This window comes from Bos indicus x Bos taurus, chromosome 8 (assembly GCF_003369695.1).
Source record: "Bos indicus x Bos taurus breed Angus x Brahman F1 hybrid chromosome 8, Bos_hybrid_MaternalHap_v2.0, whole genome shotgun sequence".
Taxonomy (NCBI): Eukaryota; Metazoa; Chordata; class Mammalia; order Artiodactyla; family Bovidae; genus Bos; species Bos indicus x Bos taurus.
In genome coordinates this window covers 112,024,414-112,049,168 of record NC_040083.1, presented here as the reverse complement: position 1 = coordinate 112,049,168, position 24,755 = coordinate 112,024,414, and the positions used below count along the sequence as shown (strand labels likewise).

Sequence of the window (24,755 nt, the reverse complement as noted above, 5' to 3'; positions counted from 1 at the left end):
GATGCAAACCCAGTTTCGTCCAAAGAGCATCTGTGGTCTACACGGCACTTGTTGCTCACCACTTGCTCTAAACCCCTAGTTCAGTGCGGAAATTCTAATTCCTGCAGCTGCATGGACAGGAAGGGCAGAGAAGCGGCCAGGCAGCCAAACCAGCCACTCAGTGGACCTCGCTCACCGGGTTCAAGACCTACAGCAGCGTATCCAACACCGACAGGCAGAGCTTAAGCTTTACATGCAAAGATACCTGGGGCGTCTGGCAATCTTCGCCAAGTGTTCTACACTGTGGAAGTACTCTACACGCTGAAGTCCCAAGGCAACGGAAGACCAACATAGACTGATGCTGTGAGTTTAAATTGCTGTTGCTGCTAAGTCGCTTCAGTCGTGTCCAACTCTGTGCGACCCCGTAGACGGCAGCCCACCAGGCTCCCCTGTCCCTGGGATTCTCCAGGCAAGAACACTGGAGTGGGTTGCCATTTCCTTCTCCAGTGCGTGAAAGTGAAAATTGAAAGTGAAGTCGCTCGGTCGCGTCCGACTCTTAGTGACCCCATGGACTGCAGCCTACCGGGCTCCTCCATCCATGGGATTTTCCAGGCAAGCGTACTGGAGTGGGGTGCCATTGCCTTCTCCAAAATTACTGTTAGGCAGCATTAAAAAAATTTTTTTAATAGAATATTCTTTGGCCAAGAGGGGCCCCTTGCAGTAACCTAGAAATTCCTATAGGTGGCGATGTTCAGCAAACGTGTTTCCTGAGTGCAGGGTTTCACTTGTGTGACACTTAAGGAGGGCAAAGCTGCTGTCTTTTTATGGGGGCTTAATTTTAATTAAAATAAATTCGGAGATTCAACTACCATGCCTTATTTGGTAGTAAGGATTTAACGTTGTAGGAAAGAAAAAGCCCTTTGGAATTTAGCTTGCCACTCAGATTCTATTCTCCTGGATACTTAAATCAATTTGAAGAATAAACATAACAGGCTTCAGATGTAATGGCCTTATAAACAGGTACCTTCCCTGACAATTCCTACAAATAGCTAATGTTTCCTTTTTATCCACCTCTCTGTTTCTGTAAGATGCTATGGCTTTGATGGTGGTCTCCCTATTGTGTTCAAAAAGAATTTTCATTTTCCAGGGAATAAAGGAGATGTCCTAACTTTCAGAATTGAACACTGGAGAAAAAGGCAGCCTAATAAAGAACACTTCTTTTTTCATTTATTTTCTTAGCCTAAAGAAAATTGTAACTATTTTAATGATTTGAATTTGAAAATTGTAACTACTTCAAAAATACGGTCTTGACGTAGGTGTTTTGGTAATGTTGTAGTCAACAAAGATTTGGGTGACTATACAAAAATAATTTATTCTAGGCTCCAGGGCACTCTTCTGCATATTTTGGAGAACAGACCTTGTCCTTCCCTGGTAGCTCAAATGGTAAAGAACCCGCCTGCAATGTGGGAGACCTGGGTTTGATCCCTGGGTTGGGAAGATCCCCTGGAGAAGGAAATTGCTACCCACTCTAGTGTTCTGACCTGGAGAATTCCATGGACAGAGGAGCCTGGTGGGCTACAGTCCATGGGGTTGCAAAGAGTCAGACACGACTGAGCGCCTTTCACTTTCACTTCCCTGTCCCTAGCTTCAAGGAGCTAGCTAATTAACAACACAGAATTAAACATGTAAGCATTTAAGAGTCTCCTTATAATTCCTTACCTGCAAGGAAAACCCTGCATTCTATCAATTTATCACCCAGAAAAATGGATTGGTAAGCTGTTCGCACATTTTCTTAGAGAAATCGTTTGCAACAAAACACACTTGTTGGAAAATAAAATTCATCGTTCAAAGGAGTCAGTGGTTTGTTTCGCTCTCATCAATGTTACTCCCAAACCTCTCCTGGGTTAACCAAAAACATCTTCTAAGCTCCAGTCAGCTAAAAGTCATATTTAAAGGGAAAAGACCATTTTCACTAAGGCGTGCACCCAGGGCATTTTCCCTCAGCGGTGCCCGCTTGGCAGACTGGGTGGGTGGGGGTGGGGGTCCACGAAGGGGACGTACGGTGATCTCTTTGGACTCGTCCTCGTCCATCCTTCGAGGCTTCATCTTGGTATAGTCCACGGGCAGGTCCCAGCAGTCCCCCTCACTCAGCTGGAAGCACCGGCTGCTCACCACTGCCTGCTGGGGGGACATGGGCTCCAGGGGCGTCAGGATCGGGCAGCAGCCTTCCCGCGGCCGCTGCTTGTTCATGCTCAGGTCCAGGGTCCCGTTCTCATCCACCTCCATGTCAGGGTTCTGCGAGACAGAAGGACAAGGTGACCGTGTACATCCCCCCCCAGACCACAGTCCTTTCGCCAGGACAGAACCCAAGCTGCAAACTCCTCCCGGCAGTCTCACTTGCAAAAGCTCCCCAGGTGAGCAGAAGCGGCCCCTCCTGCGTTCCGCTCTCCACGCGTGGCTGTGAAACCCGCTGACAGGTGCGCAGGGCATCCGTCTGTCTCCACGTGTGGCTGTGAAACCCGCTGACAGGTGCGCAGGGCACCCGTCTGTCCGCTTATCTGTGGACCACCTCTCAATCTCTTGTCTCTTATCCACGAATCTATCATCTCTCTCACTTAACTATCATAGATCTGTATCTTTTGCCCCTAATATGTCTCTGCTTTTAGAAATAAGCCTCACCAGAAGAAAAACAAGTGCCTGATTTCAATTCTATCACAGTTCAAAGACCTCTTAAGAGGTCAGAAATGGATGTGTGTACAAATTATAGATATATACGTAAACATGTACACAGATTTAAAATTCTCCTTTAGTTTCACGGATGCTAATACTCTCAGACTTGGAGATGAAGAAAATACAAGAATTTAGAGGGATGGAGGAGAGGAACTATAATTTACTTCCTTTTTTTGTTTTTGTTTTTTTTTTTGGTGAGGGAGATCAAATTGAGTCCTATCGGGTACAGGCTCTGGGAATATAGTAGTGAACAAAACAAACCTCCCTACACAGAACTTACTTTCCAACACAAAAGCTTATCATATGCGATAAAGAGGATTTTCTATTTTAAGGCAGGGAAATGTGCAATCACAGTACAACAGCTTCCACAGCAGTGATCGCGGCTGACCTGCTCAAGGGTCAGCAAACCTGCAATGTAGTCACCCAGTTTTACAAAAGCTGAAGAGATACAGGGTGAGGGCTTTCTTTCTTTTCTTGATGCTTTAAACAGATCAAGAATCCCTGAGAATCTTCCTCTCGGGAATGGGGAGAGGAGGAAGGGCAGATGGAGGACAGAGGAAGGAAAAATCAAAATATCCCCGACAGTGCTCCATTCCCCCCTCCCCGCAAAGAGTCATACTCTCTTCAGCAATTTGATGTCAGAGCTGGCATGAACGCCGCTGCCTACTCAGACGTCTGGCGTGTCTTTCCTCGGGGATGTAACAGCAGAGGGAAGGTGTCTGGAACCAACCTCCACCTCTGGGTTGTTACCGGGGTAAATCCCAGCACGTTATGCTGCCTGAACCTTCCTTGTGAAAGTGCACCTCTGGTTTCCAGCTTTCAGACTAATATAGCCTTCATCATGTCGGACTGTAATTCCCTCGGTCTTAGTTTATATTTAACAAAGCGAACAAAAAATCGAAGGGGTTATTGTCTTTTGTTTTTCCCCTTGCCACAGAATTTCCTCCTGGCATTTTAGCAGTCCTGATCACCATGGAAATTGCATGCCCCTGACACTCCTCCAAAATCCAGGAATAAAAATATTAATAGAGAAGAAAGCATTTGCAAGACATAAAATTACTGACCTTTCTCCATTCACACAAATCACACCTATTTCTAACAACTACGGCCAATGTGGTGTGCTCAGGAGCGTGCCCAGCAGCGCTGGGCGACGGGGCGGCCCTTTGTTCTGAAGACGAGAGCCGCCCGTTCGCCGGCGGGGGCAGGACGCGCTCGCGCCCGGGTCCCTGGCCGCCTGGCGGCCTCTCTGGGCAGCTCCGGGCGCGGCGGGGCCGAGCGATTCCCACTCCTGCCAGGAGCCGCTCGACGAAGACCCGCCCTGGCCCTGCTCACCGTTTCGGCATCTGGTGCTCTAAACTAATGGAAGCTGACTGTAATTGCTTGGCTGGGAGCCCGCGGGGAAACGGGATTTTTGCCCTTTCTTTGTTCCCCAGCTCTGGGCTGGAGGGCGCGGTCCAGCCCGCCCGCGGAGGCCTCCGCCCGCGGCGCTGCACACCCTCCTCTGATTAAGGGCCGGGGCGCAAGGCCCCTCGAGGTTCCCGGTCTCCGTGCTGCCCTCGGGATCGCCAGGAGGGGAGCGAGGTGTGGGTCCCCAAAGGGGGAGGGGCGGCGCTCCTAAGGCACAGGTGAATCTGAAAGACTGATCTGGAAAATGTGTCCCCAGGGCCCTGCGCAGCCAGACTTCCTCGGAGCAGAGCCGGGTTAGGGCGGTCTGCGCCGGCGTCTACGGGGCCGCGGGGCGCGCCCGGCGGGACCTCCGGGTTTGGGCGGCCGGGAAGGGAGGTGGGGGTGCGGTGGGCCGGGGCCGCGCCCCGCCAGGTGCGCCAGGCCCGCCCCGCCAGGTGCGCCCCGCCCGTACCCGCGCGGCGCACAGGTCCTGCGGCTTGGTGGACAGGTTCTGCGGCATCTCGCGGCAGCGCGTGGACAGGTTGAGGATGGCCGTGGCCGCCATGTGCGCCGCCTCCACGTCGTGAGTGTAGTCGAAGCTGCTCTTGCTGCACGTGCTGCTGGCGCTGCTGCCGCCGCCGCAGCTCAGGTTGCTGCTGCTGCTGGGCGCATAGGTGCTGGTGGTGCTGCTGCTGGGGCTGGCGTCCTTGCAGTACCGCTTCGCTGGGGAGACAGCGCGCGGCGGTGACTCGGGGGCCCCGCCCAGGCCCGCGGCCGCAGAAGCGCGCCCCGCGCCGCCCGCCCGCCCTGTGCGCCCACACCTGTGCGTCGGTGCCCAGGGGGACAGGGCGTCTGCCCACCAGCTAACTCCCTGAAAGAAGCCTGGCTTCTCCTGCCTTTTCCTTCTTTCCCATTGTGTGGGCGGAGCCGGGAGCCCGCAGGAAGAGCACCGAGGCTCTCAAGCAGGTGCCTAGGGCAGGGGCGCTTTGGAACTGATCCCTTAAAGGCCAGCCCTGGTTCGGGGGCGGGCAGCTACTAGCCACACCAGCGTGACCACAGCCCACGGTTGGTTTCTGTTATGGCTGCTCATCTACTCTCACGGGGAGACGAGGACCGTGCAGCCCACACATCCCTCTAGAGATGGGATGGCCTGTCCCGCGCGGCGAGGCGGCAGCAGCCCTCTGGGGCGTCCTGCCCTGTGCAGATGGCCCAGATGCACAGGCAGGGCTCTTGTGGGTCTGCGAGCACCCGCGCTCTGGGAAGGGCGGGCCCTGCCCTCGTGTGCATCCCAGCCGCCACCAGCTTCGCTCAGGGATCCTTCTGAGCAACCAGCCAGCCTCCCGACCACCCACTCCAGCCCTCAGGGCAAGGGTGGCTTCCGGAGCTGTTTGCACCTCCTTTAGCGCAAGGACGGGAAGATGACCGATGGATGACTGATTAGGATGTGTCCGGGGTCATTAAAGACACAGGATGCCCTTTGCTTAGGAGTCAGCAGCTCACCTGACCCTGCAGAGGGGGCGGGAATTACTCCAAGGGGAGCCCCAAGGGAGCCAGGAGAACTGACTGCAGGGTCTGCAGGGTGCCACCCCCTCACAGGGCACAGGCCCCTTCCTGCAGGGAGCTCAGCCGTCACCCTGACAGAGGCCGAGGTGCGGGGGAGCCCAGAGGGGGCTCCAGCCCTGCTCAAGGCTGCCTGTGTGCACGCGAGAGCCCCATCAAGATCATTCTGGCAGACAAGTCACCTCTTCTGAAAGAGGGTGGGGACGCCGCTCCCGTCCTCAGCATTGCCATCCTGGTGCCTGCAACCTGGCGCCCTGCCCAGGGGTGGTCAGCAAGTGACCGCAACCTCACAGCCACCACTGCTGGTCATCATAGCACCCCCAAGAGCGGCCCCAAAGCGCCCTGTTCCAACAGGAATGAAAGCACTGACTTTCACCATCGACGCCTTTCGACCTGGGACGGAAGACTGAGCTTTCCTGACCCCAAGGGCGCGGCATGGGGAGGCTCTGCGTGTGCAGCCGCCTCGGGGAAGCTGCTGGCCTTGTCGAAGCCCTGCGTGTGGGCCTGGGCCCAGTTCCACACCCTCACACCCCCTCACACCCGCCCAGTGCGAGGAACGCCTTCCATCCTGCTCATCAGACTTGGTCAAGCCCGAGGACCAGCCCTCACACTTGTGTGTGTGCCTGCCCTTCTTCCCTCCTCTCTCCCCCATGAGCACACTCAACGCAGCAGACAGAGCAGGGGGGCCGTGGTCTCCCATCTGAGCACAGATGGGGAGGCTGGGGCCGCTCAGGGGCACCTCCAGCGGATTCTATAAACAAGCTAGGGCAGCCAGCCCCTCGGCGGCTCACAAGACTCGCCGAAAAGACTCAAGTTTGTGGCTTCACGTTGTTTACAATTTTGTTATAAAAACATGAATATTAGAAACTGGGAGAAATGAAATACCACTTAGGAGGGATTTTTTTCCCCCTAGTGAAAAGAGGGATTTTTTTTTTCTGGTTCAGGAAAAGAAATACGGTCCACATAAATAAGAAACAAAGTTTTGTTTTGCAACGAGGGGATTTCAGTTTCTAAAACAAAGTAAATGGCATACGCGTCTCTACGCAACAGACTGCACTCCTCAACTTCTGGTAAAAGGCACTGACTTTACCAAATATTTACATCAAAAGACTCTACTTCCCCTGGATTATGCCAAGCTGATGGGCCTCGTCCAGAATTTTAGCAGCTGATGGAACTGGACAATTTGTTGATGTGCCTGTCAGCTCACATGACCCAGAAGGAAGGCGCGCAGAACATTTGTTTCACAAGCATCCTTTCACTGTGGGCCATCAATCATGTATTCTTTGCTCCAAATGCAAATAGGAGTCTGTGTACTTCAAGTCTCTCAGATAATGAAGCTCTTTGGTTTTAGTCATTACTTCCTATTTGTAAAATATTTACAAAGCTGTTAGTGTCAGTAATCTTTATGACCAATCACACGAAGAGCCGACTCATTGGAAAAGCCCCTGATGCTGGGAAAGATTGAAGGCAAAAGGAGAAGAGGGCAGCAGAAGGTGAGATGGTTGGATGGCATCACTACCTTAATGGACATGAATCTGAACGAACTTCAGGAGACAGTGAAGGACAAGGGAGCCTGGCGTGCTGCAGTCCACACGGTCGCAAAGACTCGGCTACGACTTAGCAACTGAACCACAGCACACTCAGAGCTTCTGGGGCTCACTGCATGGACACCAGGGGGTGCCACACAGCAGGTGCAACTCTGCCTCGCTCCCAGCCCTGGGGCAGCCCCCCTTCCACTTTAACCAAGTAAAAATTTGCTTTCTTTTTCTTTTGACAAAGCTATTTTCCACCAAAGCTTTTCCCAATCAACTGGCAAACAAATGCATTCCTGTTCCTTGATGCCAGCGCATCCTTGAACTTAGGAGATGGAACAGCTTCTACTCCACAGAGAGGCCCTCGCATTTACAATGTCAGGAGCCCATGTGATCTTACCCCGTGCTGAGAAGGATCTCTTCAAGTGCCCTGTCCTCTCGTGCAGGAGAAGGAAAAACAGGTTGGGGTTTCCAGTGATTAAAGATGATGAATTAGAAAACCAACCAACCACCTTCCAACTTAGTCTACTCTGCCTGAAAGACTCTTAGGACGTGGGTGTGCTGCCCTTCTGAATTATCATTTTCTGTAGGGAGTAGATCACTGTGGCCTTCCGATCTGAATTTCTGTGAAAATCAGACAAAATGGAACACAGACGGAGATATGCTTCCTGAGGATCCGCCCCCTAAAGTTTGGGCCTGTGCCCCTGTCAAGTCTGGTTGGACTCAGGGGTCTGCACCCCCTAATTCGTAGCCCTGACTCCCAGGCGTCATGTGGGTTCCTGGCGGTACTTTCCTGTAAGCAAGCCGAGACACGCGCGCAGAGTCCTCAGGGGAACAGCGGCACCTCCTGAAGGCAGTTTGCTCACGTGGTTTAGAGTTTATCACGTCTAAACCAGGGCTGGATTCTCAGTGGTCTCCCGCCTGCTCGCTCGCTCGCTCTGGGCGTCCTCTGCCTGGCTCCTGTCCGCCCAGGTCACACCCGCCGGTGGGGTTTGGGTCTTGGGAGATGGGACATGGGACCCAGCGCTGCAGGGGGAGGCCTGGACCCCTCCTTCTGCACGAGCAGGTCTGAGGAGGCTAGGGGCAGGCTTCTGAGTCCAGGCGCGATCTGTCCCAAGGATATGGCTGGAGAAGAAGCTTCTGGAAGCGGCGGTGAGTGTGGGGGGCAGGAGAATGGGGAGGCAAGTCTTCCAGGGAGAGGCTGGCCTGGGGGTGGGGGTGGAGGCCGGGAGGCCTGGCCCAGAGAATGGGGCCTGGAGGCACAGGAGGGCTTGCCCAGGGACCCTCCCTACCCCAGTGATGAGGCCTGGGCAGGGGAGGGCAGGCGATGGGGAGGTGGGCGCATCAGCGACAAGGCCTTTGAAGAGCAGCTGTTGTTCAGTTGCTGAGCTGTGTCTGACTCTTTGCAGCCCCGTGGCCTGCAGCACACTAGGCTCCTCTGTCCTTCTCCATCTCCCTGACTTTCCTCAAACTCATGTCCATAGCATCGGTGATGCCATCCAACCATCTCATCCTCTGGCATCCCCTTCTCCTGCCTTCAATCTTTCCCAGCATCAGGGGCTTTTCCAATGAGTTGGCTGCTCACATCAGGTGGCCAAAGTATTGGAGCCTCAGCTTCAGCATCAGTTCATCCAATGAAAATTCAGAGTTGATTTCCTGAACAGAGAGTGGTTAAACGATGGTCAGGAGAACGTGCAATTTGGGAATAACCCAGAAGGAGGCTCATGAGAGGGGCTCGTGCGGGGCTGAGAACGTAGGGTTTTAACAAAGCCTGAGGGTGGTGATAAACTGCTCAGAGACACAGCGGGATGGCTTAGACCCAGTCGGAAACTTTTTCTGCCAAGGGCCTGCCAGTGGTGGAGGCTTTGGCGGTCACGAGGTCTCTGCCAGAAGCGCACGTCGGGCTGTTGTTCTGGGGAAAAGCCACCGGTGATACGGGTGAGGAAAACTGCTTCTGAACACTGACATTTGAATTCTTCTTTGTTTTTCCCCCATCTATTTAAAGTGGAAATGCCATTCTTAGCTCCCCATAAAACAGGCCTGGGGGGAGGCGGGGAGACGCCAGCCAGGGGATGCTGAGGCGCAGGGCTGGCAGCCTGCAGGGCCTGCTCCCTCCTGTATCGCTTCCGCACTGGGCTGTCCGACGTCGGTGTCCTCCTGCCCGAGACAGACGACACAAAGTCGTCTCCTCACCGCCTACGGGTCATCCTGTCCCTTCTCTCACACATCTCAAGTCCTGCCTCGCCAGCTGGCTGGAAGCTTCCACTCACTTGTGGGTTTCCTGCCTTCTGGTAGCCTCCACTCGTGAGCAAGTTTAAAATTCACCACTTCGGTAAAACTCCTGCTAATTCCTTCAGGCAGCATGGACACCTTGCTTCACTGTGCCTGGGTGCGTTTCACTGTCTTCTGTTTACACACAGTCTCTTCCTTAAAGCTTGTTGTAAAGAAAGAAGAGGGAGAAAATGGATAGATGTATGGTGGACAGATAGGTGGGCCCATGGACAGATGGATGGAGAGAGAGGGGGATAGACAGACAGGTAGATGAGACACACAGATAGCTACTACTGAGAGTCTGGAAGGACGCGGGTGAATAAATCGATGTTTGTTGACTGTTCTTGGCCATGGCTGGTGGAATGTGAGGGACGACCCCAGAGCCTGCGGCAGGAGTCCTGCTTTTCCAGCCTCCGTGCACCCAGACCCTGAGCCCCACGCCTAGGCGTTATGCTCCCCTCCCGCAGCGGAGGCTCCCTCCGCTGCCTCTTGGGGCGACGGCCCAGCCATCGTGCACCCGGGGCACGCCTTGGAGACAGCCGTCTCGGGGGCGGCCGCAGACGCCGGCCACACCACGAAGGCCGCCTTTCCCTTTCCCTCAGTTCCTAGAAGACCTGGTGCTGACGTGCCTCTTCTGTGTTCTTTTAATGTGGGGACCAGCTGAAGAGCAGGGCAACAGCAGGGGTCTTTTCTGGGGGGCCAATGACACGAACAGGTGTAGGTTCCCCTCCGTAGCCTTGTTGGCTGAGCTGCACCTAGTCAGCCAGCAGCCTGGAATAACTGCTCCCTCTGCTTTCAAGGAAACCAGCACATGGGGGGATTCGCGTGTCTAGTACCACTAGGCTACAACAGGAAGCGCTGAGAAAGGGCGTGGCGATCCTGGTCAGGACCTCCCAGATCCAACCAGAACAGCGCAAGGAAAGGACAGGAAATCGGGTCTCGGGGGACAGCAGCCACAGGCCGTGTGCAGAAGTGGCCACCAGACCCCGTGAAACAACAGTGACCTGGGGCCCCACAAGGACAGACCTTAGTCGTGTGGCCTGAAGAATTCAGGTTCTTCAGACCCCTCATTTGCATCAAATGAATGAAGTTACAACAAAGCCTGAATTAGCAATTACTACAAAACCCTCAATTATTATGTTATACCCTAAGCCACTCCCTTTTCTCCGCTTCCATCTTTGTTCCTGTGTATTTAGAATTGATACACGCAAGGGTAATCAATCTGAGATACATCAAAGAAATATTACATTTCATTCACCGTGCAAACTAATTGCTATTAATGTAAAGAATGACTAAAATAATGTAGAAAGATGTGCAGCAACTCATATGGAATTGTTAAACGGTTTTGGAACTCCCCAAGCATTCAATTTAAATGGATGTTTTTGGTGTGCTGTGAGTTTAATTAAGTATCTTTTTCAGAGAGCTGCTCCGAAATCTTCCAAACCCTCTCTCCTGGCCTCTGCTGGAGAACGCCAAGATAAGACTCCTAAATCACCCAGCGTACACAACCCACGTCCCCATCGGTAACGTCTGCCAACTAGGTCCATACATCCTAGAACTGCAAGTAGAAACGTGGTTAGACAGATACGGAAAGTCACAGGACGCAGTCTCCCCGCTGTGCTCCAGTTACTTACCAACTTAGCTCTGTGACGACATGGGAACTAGTCTGTTTAGCGTTTGCACCCCTTCTTGTGGGTTCAGATATGCAGGAGTGAAAATAAACGACCTTTCCCCCTGAAGCACGTTTACCTATTTCTGGGCTCTATTCTGTTGGTGGACACAGAGGCAGCCACGAGTGCGGCCAGTGACAGAGTCACAAAGCCAGGACAGGACGCTCCCCAGGCCCCACCCTGGGGTCCAAGCCTGCTGGAAGGAGGCTGGTGGGGCCCGTGGAAGCTGCATGTTAGATTCACTGGTGACTTTTTAAAAATGCTGCCCACAGGGACCATGTCTGGGGAGTCAGATTTAACTGGTCTGGGGTGAAGCCATAGACATGAGAATTTAAAAATCTCCCCAACGAATGCACCATGCATCCCGACTTGAGAACAGGCAGGGAACACAGAACCCTCAGAAGGACCAGGAACTTCGGGCAGCTACCCCAGCTCTCCTGGTTTTGTCTGTGTCGGGGCGTCTATCAGAGGAAGCTGGTGCAGATGAGGACACGCCTCAGCCGCGCCGTGGAGCAGACGAGCCCACGGCTGTCTGTCTCCACCACCTGCCGGCGCCTGGGTGATGCTCTGCCCTGGGGATGACGGGGAAGGGGTCTCCCTCCCTCCCCGCCCCCTCCCTCTCCCAGGACCTGCTCGCCCACACCTGCGGGTACCTGGGGCCGCAGGAAACCCGCCTAGGCTGCGGGCGTGCCTTCCTTGGTGCCCAGCGAGCGACCCCATGCTCGGTCGGTTTGTAGGCAATGGATATGCACAACAACAACATTATCAACGGCAAGCGTGACGCTCATGTAGAAGAGGGTGCACCTCCTACCATCGAATCCTTTGGGGGATATGTCCCTGGTTTGCACCTTGGGAGCTATGGCCCGCTTGCCATAAGTATGGCTGTCGTAAGTGTTGTACTCAAACGAAGTCTTGGAATATTTCTCCAGCTCTTTGGCCAAGTTGGAGCGAGGCGTGGTGGTGGGCACGCTGTTTCTGTAGCCGTAGTGTGGGATCTCCAGCTGCTTTACAAAGCACATGGGCCTGGAAGCAGAGAGAGAGAACGGACAGCTTGCTTTCTCACGGCCACGCATGAGACGCGGTTCATCTTAAAACGAGAACACGGTGTTTCTGAGCTCTGTTAAGGAACCGGGTCTCGCACTAAAATCCCAGTTCTGTTTTCTCGAGAAAAGGCCAAGCGTGCTGTAAGGATACAACACCAACTGGCTTCTGCCAAGATGCCGACTTTTTGGAAATACAAGCAGAAAATAAAATACTTAACCTTTGAGCCCCCCTTTTGCTTTTCAGAGTCTAAGAAAGTGTGGAGAAGATCATGCAAAGTGGATGTGGGGAGGGATCGCAGACCCCATGTCTCCTTTGCGGGGCCTTCAGACAGTGCTGCAACCATCATGCACGGTGAAGCGAGAGAAGCTCCCTTAACAAAATGTGAGGAGTGAGGGAAACAGTCTCAAGGATGTGGACGGAGAAGACGCTAAAGAGCTGGACGACAGAATGGAACGCGTCCTGGCGCGTTCTGACAATCAGCGTGCGCTTTCAATGCCGTCCCCTGCAGTCACCCATTTTTCTACACTGTGGAATAAAGTACTTAAATGGAAGAACTCTCAGTTACATATTCATGAATACTCCATCTTGCTTTTTGTGTGTCCATCTGTCTCAAAGGACCTTTTAGACTTTAAAAAAAATAATTTTAGATTTACAGGAAATTGGTGCAGAGAATTCCCTTAGACTTTTTGCCCCAAACTTCTCTGTATGTTAACAAGTTTATCTATCAAATCACCGACACATTTACCTTGATGTTATAATTTACCTTATTTGCTTCTTCTCAAATCACCAGAAAGATGTAACAGTTAGTGAAATGTCTATTATTTGGGGCCTTTTAGCAGGCAGTGGGGTGGGTCATAAATGAACGAAAGCTTAGGCCTTGCCCTCAAAGGCCACTTGGACTGTGACCTTGTTTTAGGAGCCCAAGGGCTCGCAGAGTCCTGGGGAACGGAGGACCCCCGGGACCATGACAGTCCACTCAGTTTTAAGAGAGAAGGTGGCGTTTGTCAAAGTTAAGATCCAGGATGGGGCAGGAAACACACCAGGAACATTGAGCGATAAGGAAAAAGAAAGCCCCGTGCCTCTCTGGGGGCAGCAGGAGGCAGGGTGGGCGGGCCCAGGCTGGGACTGTCCACTCGTCCAGGACAAGGGACGTGGGCCTGGAAGGCACGACCCCTGAGCCCCAAGGAGGTAGGAGCAGCTCTGAGGGAGGGTGCACTGGAGCAGAGGCATCAAGGAGGGACGTTTGGTGACGAGATGGAGCAGGTGCTGGGGCCTGAGCAGGGCTCTGTGTGTGGGGTGCGTGGGGCAGGTGCGTGGGGCAGGGCTGCAGCCCCCCACCCAAGTCTCAAGGACCTGTTAGGCCACCTGCCCGAGACTCTTAAAAGCATAAGTAGCTGAACGATTGTAGGTTGAAATTCTCTTCCTTCCTTCCTGTCTTCCCGTCCCCCCGCCGCCCCAAATGCGCAGCCCCTTGTGAAGGCATTCGGGGACCGTGAAGCAGCGTGGACGGGCCAGGGCCTCCAGCCCCGCTCACAGCCGAGCCATCAGCGGCGAGCTGCGCCCCTGGGGGCTGAGAGCTGAGCCCAGCCTGGCCAGCCCCATGCCTCCCGCAGCGCTGAGGGGGCTTCTGCCCCCAGGCTTCCTCCCCGCTCTGCCTCTTCACTCCTTGCCCAAGGCTGGGGGGCAGGTCGTCGCTGCAGAGGGGCCGGCCCAGGGCCTGCTGTTTCACCGTCACTTCACGCAGCCTCCTGTCACCCGACGTGGAGAAAGCGCCCGGGTTCAGGGTCAGAAAGGAGGCCTCTACTGAACGAGGCGACGTCTGCCACTTCCAATGTGTCTTACCTGTGCCATGCGGCCAGCGAGTGCCTCAGTGAGAGGCAAGCTTGGAGCTGAGCCCAGGACGGGGGAATGAGGTGGGCATGGGACCTGTCCAGCCCTGGGGGGCCTGTGCAAGGGGAGGGGCCTGAACAGAAGCTCCCCGCCCCAACCTCTCCCTTTGCTCAAACTCTCCTGTGGTTAATCCTTCTCAACTGTGCACTGCCGGGTTCCGGGGCGGGGGCCGTCACGCTGAGCGGTCCTCGGGGAGGGACGCCCTTGGTGTGGACGCGCGTGTAAGCAGCGAGGGTCACGGGCACCTGGCGGCACGTTGGGTGGGCAGCGACCTCAAGGAGAGACGCCTAGAAGGGCGCACCCCAGAATTTACTGAGCATTCTCTCTGAACAGCAGGATCATAGAAGGCTTTTATTTTCTTATTTTGTCCAGTGAAGCATTTCTCATTTTCTGTAAAGATTTTAACTTTTCTATTGAGAGATAAAAAGGAGTTTAATGACTACGGTAAAATCCTTTCAGGAAAATGGGAAGTAATACATGACAAAACCAGGGAGGTGTTTGTATCATTTGCCTAGTGATTTTTCCAGGTGATTTATCCCAAAGAAATAATTTAACAGAAGCAAAATTGCATGCGTGTGTGTGTGTGTGTGTGTGTGAGTGTATATCCGGGTAGGCGGGTGTGCACGTTTCTGTGTTTGTGCACGCAGGCGTGTGTATTTGTGCATGTGTGTGTAGGTGGGTGTGCATGTGTGTGCAAATGTGTGTGTGTGTGCAGGCGTCTGTGTGCAGGTGCATGTATGCACATGTGCATGTGTGGGCACTGTGTGCATGCACACGTGTTTCTGTGTATATCGTGTGTGTGTGTGTGTGTACGTGTGCGGATGTGCGTGTTGTGCAGGTGCGAGTGTGTGCACACGTGTGTGCTTTTACGTCTGCGTGTGTGTGTGTGCATGTGTGCTTACTGCTTGCCCTTCAGGAGTCAGCTTGGTCTTGCCCTAAGTGCCAGGCTAGAAGCCCTTCCAGCACAGGTGTGCCCCCACCGTGGGCACCAGCAGCCGTGGGGATCACAGTGCGATTCTCACAAGGACGGGGAGGCTGCTGCTGTGCCCCTGCCTAAATATGGAGGGCGACCAGCTCGCACCTGGGTGAGGGCTGGAAGGGAGCATGCGGAAACGAGTGTCGAGGGAAGCGAGGCTTCTTCCTCACTGGCCGCGAGGAGCCGTCCTGAGTGTCACAGTGGAGGGCGCCAGCTGACCTTTGCCCCCACTCTGTCTTCAAGGCCAGCGAGCGAGTGGCTTCAGGTAAGTCCTCGGCCCCCTGCCCCCTGCTTTCCTCACCCACTGAGTGGGGACGAGGACACAGGTGACATCACCCCGCCCGCCTCCTGGGGGCACCTGAGGACGGGCTTCTCTGCCCTGGACATGGGTGCCCTTGGAACGCAAAGGTCGGAGCAGGGGTGCTGCCTTCTCCCCCAGATTAAGATGCAGTAACTTGGGCACCCCGTGAATTCTCCAGCTGCCTTTCCGGCCAGAGCCTGGAGCATCAGGGCCAGAGGAGAACCAGAGACAGCTCCCTTTGCACTCCCGGGGCTCGGGGAGACCCAGGGGTGCTGCATGGCACCGGGGCATGGGGTCGCGGCCCCAGTGAGATCTCCTAAGCGAACCGGCTCCCCCACCAAGCACGGCCACGCCTCGGGGCGTCCGGGCGCCTGTCCCGTGGGAGGGCCATGCAGGGTCTCGACGGCGCGGCCGGTACCTGAGCACTCGGTCCGAGGCCTGGCTGGACTTGGACACGTCACAGCCCTGGTGCTTCTCCTGAGCCTTGGCCAACTTCTCTGCCGCAGCAATAGGGCATCCGGAGAGGCTGCAAAGACAGGGCTCTAAGCGTCCTCCGCGGGCAGTGCCCCTCATCGACCCCATCAGCCCCTCCCTCCCTCCCTCTCGCAGCATCAGGCTCCCGAGCCTCAGGGATGGAGGGAACCGGGAAGGGGCTTCACACGTTTGCCCCCCAGCTCCATCAGACATGCTAATGGCTGTGTCACGTCAGCGAATGCACAGCCCTTCTCAAGGATGACAAAACAGGCAGAATCATTCAAGGGACACAGAATCTTAGACACAGTGTCCGTTCTGGGATGCTCGCTGGGGAATTGACCACTGGGTAGGATGGGTTTCTGAAAATCCCAAGTGCAGGGCCCTCTGGCACTTGCTGACCTCAGCACGGTGGACACAGGCTGACCAGCCTGGCTGCCTCATCCCCAGAAAGAGACCCAGAAGGGAGAGGAAGGGAGAATGATCTTGAGGCTCCTGTAAAATGTTTTCTGAACCTAAGTATTTACAGGAAGAGACAGCAGGGTGCTCTTCTGTGTTTGAGCTGATTTTTCGTGAAACCCTGGTGTCTGCTCTGTGCATCTCTGCTCACAGAGCAGAGGCTTCACCCACATACACACTGAGTCCGGAATTGGTGTGGTTCTGGTGAGGATTCACGGAGGAGCTGATGCTGTAAGCCCTGTAATCAGGCATCAGGGGGCTGATCCAGCCATCACATCATGGTCCTCCAGAGGACGCCCAGGAACGTTGCCGAGGGGTACAAGTTTGTGACCTCACTCATTATAAACTTAGCACAAGTAACCAAGTTTATCAGACGAGCAACAATGACAGTGAAACTGATAACAGCTTCCTCCATTCAGATATAACTTTATGCAACTTCGTGAAGCTGGAACGATAGGCAGGACAAAAACAATGTGAGGGAATCTCTCTCAGGCTGTTGGGTGAAAAGGGCCTGCTGGGAACTGAGTTTGAGGTCACTTAGCAGAAGTCGGGACCAGGCATGAAAGACAGCGGGGTCTGTCCCGAGCAGAGTGCGGCTCTGCAGCTGCAGCCAGGGGGGCCTGTCTCCTTGGGCCCCTTTCCCGGCATGTGCCCTCACCAGCTTCTTTGCACACGTGCTGGCACCTGATGACACCCACACGGATGACCGGGGTGCCAGTAGGGGTCACGGGGTGGCCGAGTGAGGTCACACTGTGCTCGGTCTGTGATCTCTAGCTGCCATCCCATCTGATGGGGACAGGAGGGGACCTCCTGACCCCTGGAAGCTAAGGGAGAGGTTCCTGCCTTCCTTGGAGTCACTGAAGATGGTTATGGCTCCATGTGGGGTCTGACCTCAAGGAGGACACCTTCTGGGGGACCGTCACTACATCACGAGCTGGGGAGACACCTGCAGACTCGGGGTCTAAGCCCTGAGCTTTGGTGGGCACCCTGGGCCGGCTCAGCTCCCTCTCTTGAGGGCAGTGCCCAGGCCCCTGTCCTGCGGGGCTGCGCCCCCTCCTGAGGGCACAGGGAGGGGCTGCCGCAATCGGCTCCCTGCAGCGACACAGGAGCTCTGCTTACCTTCTGTGCGAGTTCCTGTTGCTGTTTACATGCCCTCGCCCCGTGCAGCCTGGAGTGGGACACTTGAGAACATTCTCATGCATGGCAAGAACTTGACAAGGAGAGGCAGAGAAAACAGCCCAGCGTTAAAACACAGAAACGGTCCCAAGACAAGAAAATGCAGTCATTTTAACAAAGGCTGGGTTAGTTTACAACAGACAGTCCTACACACGTCTGAGATGGACATGGGTAGGGAGACACAGGTAGGAAGAAGGGGAGGTGGTCTCCACCTGACTCTGACCGGCATGCAAAGCGGGGTGCGCTGGGCGGGAGTGGGGGCTCGAGCAGTGGGAGCACAGGGCCGCTCCCACCAGGGCAGGAAACCTGGGTCCCCGTGTGGCCTCCAGGCGCAAGCTCGAGGCGGGGGTCAGCCGTGTCCAGCACGCAGATCGGCAGCTTGTAAACACGCCTCTGCCTTGGAAACACACGCGAGGGGGGCGTGCGTGACCAGGCACTCCCAAACCCGAATGTACATACAGTGAGTTAGATGATGACTTCTCATTTAGGAACTGGGTATCCTATTCTTGATTATACGAGGAAGAAAGAGCTATGCGGGCCCAGGGGACACCAGGAGGGAGGTGCAGGGCCTGGCCTACAGGGTGGAGAAGGCCACGCTGTCCGGAGAGCCAGCCCGAGCTTCCCCGAGGAGGTCACGGCCCTGGACTGTCGCTCGTGCGTTCCCTTCTGGTCCTCACTGACCGATCGCTGCCCTGGACGGTGGGGTCTGCCGGGGATGAGCAGTGCCGTGACCGCCCCCGCCCCGGCCCCCCGTCCAGGGTCCCTGAGCTCCGTGGGACCGGTGCAGCGAGCGTGCTGACCCTCCACGGCGAGGCTGCCCTGGCACCCGGCAAACACGGCCCGCCCGAATCCCGTGTGTCCCTGTTGCCTAGAGCCCCTCTCATCTCAGGGGCCCTCCCTCGCTTCCCCGAAGCCCCTCTCATCTCAGGGACCCTCCCTTGCTTCCCCGAAGCCCCTCGTGTCCCCCCGACAGGGCCCTGTGCCCCCTCAGCCCTGTCTGTTCCAGCGGTTCAGGCTCCATCCGGGCAGGGCGGCCAGGGGGCTCACTCTGCCAGGACGCGGCCTGAGCAGGCATCGGGGTCTCCTCTCTGGGGCGTGACCCTGCCCCCTGCCACCCGCTCTCTGACCCGCCCTCCTTGGCTTGCTTCTTGGCCCTTCACTGACGCCCGGTCACCTTCTCATCACTGCTCTCGACCTTCCCCGTGATGCAGCTTCCTCTCCTCCCCGAGACTGAACCCTCCGAGTGCTAAGTCTCCCTTGGAGACAGCACACGCCTTCTGCTCCTGCCTGCGTGGTGGGCCACCCTCTCTTGCCAACGCCTGCTCCGTCCTCCGCATCCAGCCTGACCTGGGATGGGGTCTGTGCTGCCCTGGGTCTGCAGGGGTCTCGGCTTCCTCCGGGGCCCAGTCTCCCTCTCGGGGGTCAGCTCCAGCCTCTCTCGGCAAACTCGCTGCCCTCTGCATCACCTTCTGCCTGACTTTTTTCTCAGGCACCCCCTAAACATGTGGGCCTCTCAGAAAAACCGCCTTCTGCCCCGTCCTCTGCCCCTGGAGTGTCTCCGCTCCTGTGTCCCCTCCTCTGCCTACCTTCCTACACGCCTGTGTCCAGACCTCCCAGTCCAGGCTCCTGTTCAACCTCCTTTCTGAGCAGCTTCATCCTGATTTTACTGACGCTGCCCAGAGGACTGGCCCCCTGTGTGTCTGACCTCATCTGAGAGTCCCGGCTGGCCGTCCGGCCCGTGGGGAACGTCACACACAGCGTTCAGCTTCAGCTGGAGAGTCCAGGCCACCAGACTCCCTGTTGAATGTGCCCTGTTCTGGATTCCCCACCTCGGTGATGGGGGGAGACTCGCCGTCGACCCCGGGAGGCTCCTGGGCGTCTTCTCAACCTGCCTTCCTTTCTCCTTCTCACGTCCTGTCCTGCCAGCCTGTCTCTGGAACGTTCCTTGGACCCGACCCTCTGGCACCACCTCCTTCCTGCCGGGCCTCCCACATGGACCATCACGACAGCTCTTAGAGAACTCCCAGGGCTCCCTCTCAGACAGGACGGCCCAAGAATCACCTGTGTGAGGCCCGCGGTGGCCCTGGCCCTGATGCCCGTAGCAGGGCTGGAACTTGGTGGTGAGGTGGGCACACTGTCTCGTGCACATGGCTGACCCCTGCCACGCCGGGCTGGGGGCTCCTGGAGCAAAGCTGTGTCTCATGTTACTCTCCGTGAGTCCTCTGTGTCTCTAAGGTGTGTCAAAAGCTGGGGTACAGTCTACTTTACGGAATTCAACTGGACAGGAAAGTGGTTAGGGTGTGCTGGCCCAGAAAAAGCTAACAAATCAAAAGTAGCAAAGACATGCTTCTGTGGAGCGCTTTGACTCTGTCATTTCTACGGAAACACTCCCGTACAAGCCCATTTGTGGAAACGACCTCCTGGGGGCACCCGAGAAAGTGGCGGTGACCCTGGTTCAGAGCTGAGTCCGCGGCACGTGAAAAAGGCACAGCCAGGTGCGGCCTGACGCGGGTCGGGGTGCAGAGGAGACTGCCCTAGACTGCCGCGGCATCGGGGTGCAGAGGAGACTGCCCTAGACTGCCGCGGCGTTGGGGTGCAGAGGAGACTGCCCTAGACTGCTCTTGGGGACATGGGGAGTCAGGAGGATCGCTCAGGCGTGAGAGTAACGGATGCTCTACTTGGACGTCTCAAAGAAACAGCGCACAGAGAAGCTCCCTGTTCTTCAGGCGTTAGTGCTGGGTCCTCCCGCCTTGTTTGCAGATGAGGACGAGTGGTACAGAGCGCAGGTCTCCTGCCCCACAACACAGCCGGTCAGGACTGAACCCAAATGCCGACCCCAGGTCTCCATGGAGACAGCTGGCTCGGGGCTGGGACAGAGGCGGGTTTGGGTCTGAGCTCTAGTTCTCTGCTCGGAGGAGCTCAGAAAGCGGCACGCATCCTCAGACGCCAGGTGCTGAGCCGATTCCCAGGGGGGGAGGAGGAGGCGCCTGGCCTTCCCGTTCCTCATCTGAAAACAGGGCCAATGCCCCTGCGGGTGTACTGGGGATTGGATGAGTGCGAGCGGGTGCCTGACCCAGGGGTGCTGGGCGGAAGCGGCCGGGGTGAAGCGAGCTGCTTCTGCTCATGTAACACACGGGCGCAGCCTCTCTGCAATCCGCTGCGGCCACAGCCCTGCGCCTTCGCTCACAGGACGGTTCCCAGAGACTGGGCTTCCCACTGCCAGGGGCCACCTGCAAGCCTGCAGCCACAGCAGCTTCTACAAATACGTCATCTGAAAACACTCAGCTCAACCTGTCCTCTAAGCTGCACAGCTTTCTCTGCTCCTCCAAAGCTGGCCGCTGTGATGGGGAAGTCCCCAGAAGGGCCCCCTCAACCACCAGCTGGCCACTGCCGCTTCTCCAGCCGGGCGACGAGTGGTCCCCACTAGAAACCGCGTCTTACAGGATGAGGGACCCCCACCACCTTAGACCCCAAATCAGGGGCCGACACAGTCATTCCTGAAAACATGCCTTTTTCCTGAGCCATCAGTTCTAACTGTACCTTCATAGTTGGCACACTTTATGTGTGGAGAAAAGATAAGCAAAAAAAGGTATATCATTTCAGTTCTAAAAGAAATTTAGTTGTTTTCATAGATGGAGTGCATGTTCTCAGAACCTAACTAATTCAAACAGATTTGTAAGATGGAAACCAACTCGAGTTAAACCTCCTTAAGATTTTACAGTGTAGAACTGTTGGGACATAATGACATAGAGATGCAGGTACACATAAATACTGGTTCGCGTGGATGGAGAAGTGCGGATAACTGGGCAAAAGCCACCTCAGAGTCCCTTTTCTTTGGGGGTCAGCGCGTGGGGCGCGGGGTGGATGCCTCAGAGACTGTCTAGATTCAGGGCTGCGATCTGTGGGGAGGAAAGGAGGGAGGTGCCTGGCGAGGGTTGCTGCGAGCTCGAGATGAAGGCAAGACCAGGCTGTCTGCTCGGGGGCCACGGTGGGTGACTGATATGGAACTGGGGTCCGAGGTGGGTATGCAGGGACCGCACCGAGGGGATGCTACGGTGGTGGGGCCGGGGTCCTGGCTGAGCTGCCCCTCGGACAAGGAGGACACACGCGCCAGGCGGCACTGACCGGAGATGGAATGACAGGCGAGAGGACGCAGAAACGAGGGGCAGGCGTGTGCGCGCCAGGGCGCTGGGGAAACGCGGACTTACTTTCTGGAGGGACCCTATCTTTGTGCGGGCATCCGGACAGACTGCGGTGATGCGGATAAAGCCCGGTTACGTGGCCCGTTCCATCGCACCCAGGGGTGGGGCACTTGCTCTCTTTCTTTTCTGCTCTCGAGGGATCTAAAAGCGATAACAGGTGTCAAGAGAATGAATTTTTTTTTCAACCAACCGAAGACAAATGTGATTATTTAACAATCTGAAGAGACCTTGATACATAAAGACGTAAAGCAGGTGTCGGGGGCACACTGCCACATCCTGGGTCGTTCTCTGGTTTCAGGTGATTTTTTTTTTTTTAACCTTAAACGGTGTAATCATGAATCATATTTTACTTTCGATGCTAAAGAAAAAAAGGCTCTCCCTATCTGAACTCTTGATTAATCATTTCCCGTGTGTTACATGATAAGTTGTTGCTCAAAGAAATCAACATAAATAATGATGAGACAGTGACCTTCTCAGAGAACAAGACATCTCCATAATCCTTCACCAACTGCTTCGTGACATCCAACCAGGAAACATAACATCTTTTAAGCACTCTGCAGCAGAGTTTCTTACTGAATTCTCTGATCGTATGCGCCATTAACTGCACAATTTTACTGGTACTGAAATGTCTTCTCTTGAAACACTGTTCTTAGGACACAAATTCAGTGCTTTTCTCAAGACAGACTGAACTCTCAGAAGGCACTGCAAGCAAATGACCGAAATGGCAGGACTCCCACCTGACAGAGGTGATGGGCAATCAAGAACGTTTCAGAAGCTGCTGCAGCAGTAATTTGTTTTGATCTCTTCGTCTGTGCTTGGAGCCAGAGGAAGGCTTGGACAGCTGTGCGAGCATGCACCAGACTACGGGGCGGCACTTCTGGGCAGCCTGGGCGCTGTGGTGCCCACGGGGTGGACGCCAGATGCCAGAGTGCGGTGACATTGCCAACAAAATTAACCCTAGACCAGAACTGGCCGCAGCTCATAAATGTGCAGAAAATAACCCCAGAACCTATTTCTACGATGAAGCCCAGACCAAACAGTAACATCAGTGTGCGAAACACTGCTTTTGAACCAGTTTTCAAAACGAGATGCACAGATGAACCACAGATGGCGACCACTAGAAGTCTGGCCCGGGGAAGCTACAGGTAACGGATCTTTCGGGATTTAATGCTTTTGTATTGATACTGCAGTAATCAGGCCAATAGTAATTTTTCTAGTAAAACATCTAGAAAACAGATGTTTTACTTTTGGAGAAGGATTCATTTTATATCAAGAAAGAGGATTGGTCTAAAATTTTTGGAACTTTTATAAAATTTTTTTCTTAATCATTTATGTAAACTTGAAATAGACATAGGACTCACAGGAATATATATATATACTTTTATGTTTGCATAAAAATCCTTCCTTTTATTGTTTAGCTAACATTTTATTCTCTAAAATATATCTTCCAGGTCCTGGAATCTCTTAGTGAGAGATATGTCCTAGATACAACGGTCAGCTACTTTCTGCCTTTATTTACAGATAATCAACTCTGAAAACAAATCTAAACCTATGCTTCTGTGACTTCAATTTCCAAGTATCTTTAAATTTGAGATTCTCTGATAACCAAAGGCTCAGCACTTTATTGCCTTTGAGTAATTTCATAATAATAGTGGTATAACTGAATGGATGCAAATATAAAATAGTAAGTGCAAGTAACCATTTCAAAGGAAAATATTATTTAAGATCATAAATTAAAGATATCATTTAAAATAATAAACTAGATATAAATGACTTTAAAGGATAAAAACATAAGTTATAACTATTAGGAATCATTATGTGACTCTTTTCCATGAGTTTTTACAGTTTCCTAACAAATTATACTATGTCACGACCTTGAAAGTGTTCTGAAGCTCAGAGCAGATTTGTGTGAACGCCATGCGTCTCTGGCCACTGCAGGTTTGGAGACGCCCGGGTGTACTCTCCTCTCGATGCCTGTGTCCTGGGGGAGGGCGGTCACGTCTGCCTTCACCAACACCCCCACCTCCTTGCTTTCTCCCTTCTCACAACCCCAATTCATCTTGAAAGCAAATCTTTGAGCAAACGCAAAACAACCAAGCAAGCAAAACCGGCCAACAGTCTACCCCAAAGGCTCGCAACGACATCTAGAAACACCTGCGTGCTGGCTCTAGCCCTTCCCTTTCTCCCTTTGGAGTAGACACTTGAGGAGAAGGTGGAAAAAGTTTTGTGATGAACTTTTGTTTTAGCTTAAGCTTTTGGAAAGGTTACTCATCTATAATTTAAATCATTTTGAAGAGATTGTGTATGAATGAGAATTGGTATGAGTGTTCTCTCCATGTTTAATATAGCAGCAGAGAAGCTGACCATAGATTGTTGATACGCACTTGGCCATGCCTGCCACGCTCCTCTGTCCATGGGATATCCCAGGCAAGAATACTGGAGTGGGCAGACAGTGCCTTCTCAGGGGATCTTCCTGACCCAGGGATGGAACCAGGTCTCTGCATTGCAGGCAGATTCTTTACTGCCTGAGCCACCAGGGAAGCCCAGGAGGGCAGATAGCTTTTTTAAAATAGGAGACACTTTCTCTCTCTCCCCACATTGGTGTTCTTCCTTGGCTTTATTATTTGGTTCTGCATGTAACTACGACATCTTCAAAAGAAATTTGGGAGCGACATGGAACACACTGAGAGGAAATGGAGGTGTGCTTTGACCAGAGGGGGAGGATGTGGAAAACCTGGGGAGAGGCGGAAGTCGTCAGGGAAGTCCAATCCCCAATCTTCCCCCTTTCAGGGAAAAAGCGCATCTCCGTTTGGGGATTTTAGTGTTTGTTTCCATTCTGTCCCTGTTTATTGAGGGGAAACAAGTGATCCGAACTCCACTTCTTCCCCAAAACAACACAAAACAACGATAACAAAACAAAGTGAGTGAAAATCTACAGCGGGTTGCTGGGTTGGAAGAGGCTGCAGAAACCAGCACAGGCACAGGAAGCCCGCGTGCATGAGCCCGTGCGGCTGCCTTCGCAACCAGACTCAGGCCTGAAACACTCTGCAGAGAGCTGTCGTGTCTGTCCCGACCCAGTCCCCAGGGAAGGACACCGTTTCTTCCCAA

At 54.3% G+C, this 24,755-nt stretch overlaps 1 protein-coding gene across 24 annotated transcripts in view; it reads right to left on the bottom strand.

Annotated features, from left to right (window-relative positions):
* The window catches only part of MYT1L (myelin transcription factor 1 like), a 397,832-nt gene that overhangs the window by 68,946 nt on the left and 304,131 nt on the right, over nucleotides 1–24,755 (bottom strand). For all 24 annotated transcript variants that reach the window (XM_027550720.1, XM_027550721.1, XM_027550738.1 and 21 more), the window contains 6 exons: nucleotides 21,654–21,788; nucleotides 17,389–17,479; nucleotides 15,758–15,865; nucleotides 11,940–12,151; nucleotides 4,568–4,818; nucleotides 2,041–2,274 (listed from right to left, as the gene is read on the bottom strand). In XM_027550720.1, the coding sequence (XP_027406521.1) occupies nucleotides 2,041–2,274; nucleotides 4,568–4,818; nucleotides 11,940–12,151; nucleotides 15,758–15,865; nucleotides 17,389–17,479; nucleotides 21,654–21,788 (1,031 nt within the window). The remainder of the gene's footprint in view (nucleotides 1–2,040; nucleotides 2,275–4,567; nucleotides 4,819–11,939; nucleotides 12,152–15,757; nucleotides 15,866–17,388; nucleotides 17,480–21,653; nucleotides 21,789–24,755) is intronic.